Below are 5097 nucleotides of genomic sequence, written 5' to 3' on the forward strand. Positions count from 1 at the left end.
ATGAAATATTATCTATTTTTGTAATTGTAAGTTAAAAGAAAGAAAATAAAAACTAGATTTTCACAAAATTTTAATGGCAGAATTGGAATTTTAAAGATAAAAAATTAGACGTGGGGTAAACTGAGCATTTAGTGGGGTGGAAATAGCCGCACCCAATGTTAAAACAATAAGGTTAATAGGTAGTGTATTAAGTATCGGATATGTATCTAGTAATTAGGGATATGTTAATATGGTGGAAACTACGTAATAATAGTTGAAAATGTAAACTACAACAATTGCATATTACGACTTCTCGAATGTGTGTTGTTGTTCAATCTCAATTCGATAGCTCTTAATGATTTGTGTTTATTGTGAACAAGTACTCACAGTATTGAATGCAGTAATTTACATGAAATATTCTAAATTCTAGACTTCGCTATGCTTGGAAATAATTAAATAGAATTGTAGCGATGCATGTCCTCTTTAGGCGTGTGTTCCGAGATTGTTTCTTGTGTTGAGAATTGATATGATAATCATATTGTTAGGATTGAAACGTGATCTTGATGTGTGGTTAGGATTCGAGTCTCTCTCTCTGTTGAAGTGTTGAATGAATCAATCACTTGTATATATTAGTTTAGATTTTGTCTTCATCTTTTAGTAGGAACGTTAGAACCAATCTCTCAACTCCCCCTTTACCTTGTATCACATATACATTTGTAAATAAATACTTGTGAATATTTGTATATTGATAATTCTAATTGTTTGACCATTGTTCGCAGGAGAGCCCTTAATCCCCGGCTTAAACAATACCCCGCTTATTCTATACTAAAAGGGCTGGACACGGGCGTAGACCGGTAGTGATTTTCGAAGGACCCGACCGGGCCCAGACCAGTGGCTTTAAAACCGAGCCGGTCTTTACACTGAAAAATACTAGGACTGGCAAAAGCCCAACCGGCATAAATCGAGCCGGTCCCGCCGGTTTTCGGGCTTCATAAGCAATCTATAAATCTGATCTGAATATGATCGGAATAAGAGTGGAACGAGCAATTTGCAATTTGCAAATCTGCATATCCAAGTTAATCCATCTACTATCCAAGAGTTGAAACAAACTTGAATTGAAATAATGGATTTCAATCAGAATAAGATTCAATTTTAGGACCTTGATCAGAGTATATTTTCACTAAATCGGAGTTTTCTGCAAAGCACCTGAATTTACTGAAGGGCAGAGAACTAATCGGAGATATCTACAGTAGTACGCCGGCGGAGCACTAATCGGAGAATGAGAGGAGAAGACTAGACAAAAAAGGGCGAAGCTTTCAGGCTTCTGTTTGTTGTAACTTCTGCCACTTGAAATTTTGGCGATTTGGTGGATTTGGGGGGAATTAAGGTTAGGGTTTTGGTTGTGGAGGGGAATCGAGAGGAGTGAGATTGTGAGGGGGACTAGGCGAGTCAATACTCTCGAGTCTCGATTCTTCGTTTCTCACTTTTTCTAGTTGCAATTTTGTTAGAGAATGAGAGGCTCAGAGGCTCAGAGTGGTAGAGAGTGACAAGTTTGACTAGTAATCCCGTTTTGTAGTTCCTACTATACTACTAATAATAGAGAGACACACAACTATGTCGGGCTTTCGAGTTTTGACTTTTCAGAAACGACAGGAACCACCGGGACCGAATCAGTACTAACAAGGACCGGACCGGACAGGAAAAAATAAACATGGGACCGTGTAAAAGCCCGGCCTGACCGACCGGTCTGGTTCGGGCTTTTTTCCTTACTCGGGTTTTATGCCCACCCCTAGTACAATGCTGGGTTTTTAATTGAGAACGTCCCGGTCACGGAAACCCAAAAACTATAATATAGTCCAGAATCACTATTGATTTCTCTAAATACACACGATCTCTGTTGAGCATAACTATCTTTACAAGAAAACTTGAAGCTTACGGGAAAGCAAAGAAAAGGTGTGTTGCATAGATGGTAGGTGTATTATTATTTAGGTGGTATAACAGAAAAGAAAAGGAGAATGGAAAGACAGGAATAAGTTGGGGACATCTTACCAAATGTAACACAAGATCCAGGTGATAAGGTGGCAACAACTCCAGGTCTCAGCCGTTGGTCATCAATGAATGTCCCATTGGTGCTGTCCAAATCTGTTACCAAGAGGTTCCCATCTTTCTTTCGGATGCGAGCATGCAAACCAGATACTACCAATTTAAAGAGAAACAAAAAATAAACTGACGAACACCTGATCGTAAACTTTGCAAAAGATTGATTATTGACTCCAGTGTAGTTACTACTAAATGTCTGATATGCAAGCCTTTGGTTCATGCATAACAAGAAGAGTAATATGAGCATAAATGACTCAAATTGGCTTCACATAGCTGATTTAGATATCCAAATGCAGTGCCTAACACAAGCTTAGTAGTTAGGGGAAGAGACTCAATTGGTAACAATTTTGCACCTGACCCAAATATACGTGGTTCATAATTCTCATACTCTTTTAGTTTGCAGGTGATATTCACCCTACCAGAATTCAAAAGTTCAAAGTATGATTCTCCCATACCTGTTGCAACTGGAATCACTAAATCAGCTTTCTCCGGAAGGCGGCCAACAGTTACCACATTCTAGATTCAGAAAAGCCATTCAATTTGATAAAATATTGAGTTTGACATTTGAATCATTATTTTCAAAGCATCTGAGACAGACCAAAAAATAATAATAATTATATCTGATTTCTAAGAAAGAAAACTTACTGAAGCAATTTCAAATGCACTTGGCATCTGAACCTTGAAACCAATATGCCTTGTATCTCCATCACCTATCAGTAGAGCAAATATATTTACAAAAAAGTGAGTCACTCCTGAACTAAACATGAAAAGTTAGGTAATTAGCCATAAGATTGTAACATTAGTAGAAACTTGCAGTGCAGTAGTAGGATAAGGTTCCAGTGGGGTAAAAAACATATTTGATAATAATATTGACAGAGCTATAATATTTCTTAACTGTGACTTGGATCAATTATATACAAACTGAACCCTGTAATCATGAAATTAAGAAGTACAAAAAAAAAAAAAAATAGTCTAAAGCGTAGGGTAAATGCAATGAAATAACAAGTGAAAGAAGAGACTAATTAATTAGATAACATCTTTCCTTTGGACAGTGCTGCTAAACAAACAAACATGATATTATCCTCTCTTCTTCACGGGTGTGATCAGATGGAACCCATTACTTTTCTGATCTATCTGATTGTTTTACTAGATTATATTGCTAAAGTAGAATTTAGTTGATTCTACTGCAGCAAAGCTCAGCTAAGTGCAAGCAAGTAAATAAACTATTATCACCGAAGATTAATACCCTGAAGAAGTACAATACCCTGTTGATGGTAATTAGCACCAAAAAAAGAAAAAGAAAACAAGAAAGAAGGGCCATACCCACAGGCTCCAGAAGCCATCTTTCAGAAACATCTGTAGAAGGAGTTTGTGTGTTAGAGGAGGCAGAGACGGGGGTTGGTGGGTGCAGCTTCCGTTTGATGCTGACACCTTGGAGTTGGGTGTTGGAGCAGTAAAATGGTAGTGAAGCAACAAGAGAAGAAGAGGAAGGAAGCAAGCGAGGAGGAGGAGATGCTGCAGAGAAATGGGAAAGAGCAGACAGAGCTACTGTTATTTCCATTTCTGCTATCTATCTGGGAAAGGCAACTGAACTCACACACATTATATATGGCGACCATTTAATACACTAGCAACCATTTGGATAACAATTATCCCTCGTACCATTTGTCCATTTGGTCCTTTACTTTTAATCCTGTCCGTGTACTCAAAATCCAAAGGCTACTAATAATACTCCATTATGTCTCTTCTTCTTCTTCTTCTTCACTTGATTGAAGGAGAAAATATCTGTTCTTAATTGAATCTCCACTGAAATGAAGATGAACATTGAATCTCTATGTTAATACGTTGAGACCTGCCATGAGTTTTATCTCATATGGGTTATGGTTAATTCATAAATCTTGATCGATTTATTTTCTTTCCTCTCAAACATGATTTAAAGTTTTAAACATATCATCTTCCTTTTCCCTTTCCAAATCGATTACAAAAAATTCCATTGCTGGATAAAAGGATTAATACAATTCAAGCTTATCTGGGTTTGAATTGAATTAGCTATCATTTTAGATGAAATATAATTCTCCTGTATGAAACTTTTTCCAATTCAGAAACTCCCAACAACCTAAGAGATGTAATTTCTCATTATCGTTTGGCACATTTTGCTAGTTTAGATAATATAGTGGAGCAGAATGTAGGAGAGCCACCAGGTTTTCTTGTGGATGTGCTCTATGAGGACCAGTGTAACTCTTCTAATGTCAACCGAGGTAGAGGTTTTACGTCCCCCTCGGATCGACATGTCGGTATTAATATAAATAATGGTCAGCGGACTGAGCCTCCTATGTAGGCTGGATTCCATACCCTCTTTTTCAAAAAAACAAAAAAAACAAAACAAAACAAAACAAAACAATTGATAAATCCAATTTGAAATTAAGAACCCATTTCATGTCGATTGGGAGAAGAAAAGAAACCGACTCATGCTGGGTTGTGATTTCACAGAAAATGCTCATTAATCAAAGCATCAGTGATCTAAAAACTAAAGGAAAGAGATTATGGCTTTTGATTATTTCATGTTGAGTAGATAACGGAAAATTTGGAGTGACATTTTGATCGATCCAACTAGAAAGAAAAGGAGAAGACGAAGAAAGAAGAACAATGAATGGAATTGTTTTTTTTTTTTTTTTTTTTCTTTGTTACAAAAAAAAGCGCAGATAGAAATTTTAAATACACATCTCTAATATCTTAATAGTTAATACACACATCTTACTTAATACACCACCTATCAAGTTTTTCATTTCAGTATTATATTTAATTATATAATAGAAAATGACATCCCACTACCCTAAACAGTTGCAAAAAATACAAAAACCCATATTTTAAAAGATTTAAACAAATAAGGACATAACTTCAAACCCAATAACAGATAGGAACATAGATGACCTGGATTTCAAGTAGAAAATTACCAAAATGCTTAGTTTTTCAACAAAATTACGTGACATGCCACACCCTTCCTTCTCTCTCTCTCTC

The 5097-nt window shown here is 36.4% G+C and overlaps 1 protein-coding gene across 1 annotated transcript in view; it reads right to left on the minus strand.

Moving 5' to 3' along the window:
• Positions 1-3657, minus strand: part of LOC101297045 — a 6332-nt gene extending 2675 nt beyond the window's left edge. Inside the window, exons 1-4 of the mRNA XM_004295077.1 lie at positions 3403-3657; positions 2725-2789; positions 2535-2595; positions 2029-2175 (exon numbers count right to left, since the gene is read on the minus strand). Coding sequence (XP_004295125.1) covers positions 2029-2175; positions 2535-2595; positions 2725-2789; positions 3403-3640 — 511 coding nt within the window. The 5' untranslated portion in view covers positions 3641-3657. The remainder of the gene's footprint in view (positions 1-2028; positions 2176-2534; positions 2596-2724; positions 2790-3402) is intronic.
• Between the last annotated feature and the right edge of the window lie 1440 nt (positions 3658-5097).

The sequence above is a fragment of the Fragaria vesca genome, linkage group LG3 (assembly GCF_000184155.1).
Source record: "Fragaria vesca subsp. vesca linkage group LG3, FraVesHawaii_1.0, whole genome shotgun sequence".
In the NCBI taxonomy this organism is placed as follows: Eukaryota; Viridiplantae; Streptophyta; class Magnoliopsida; order Rosales; family Rosaceae; genus Fragaria; species Fragaria vesca.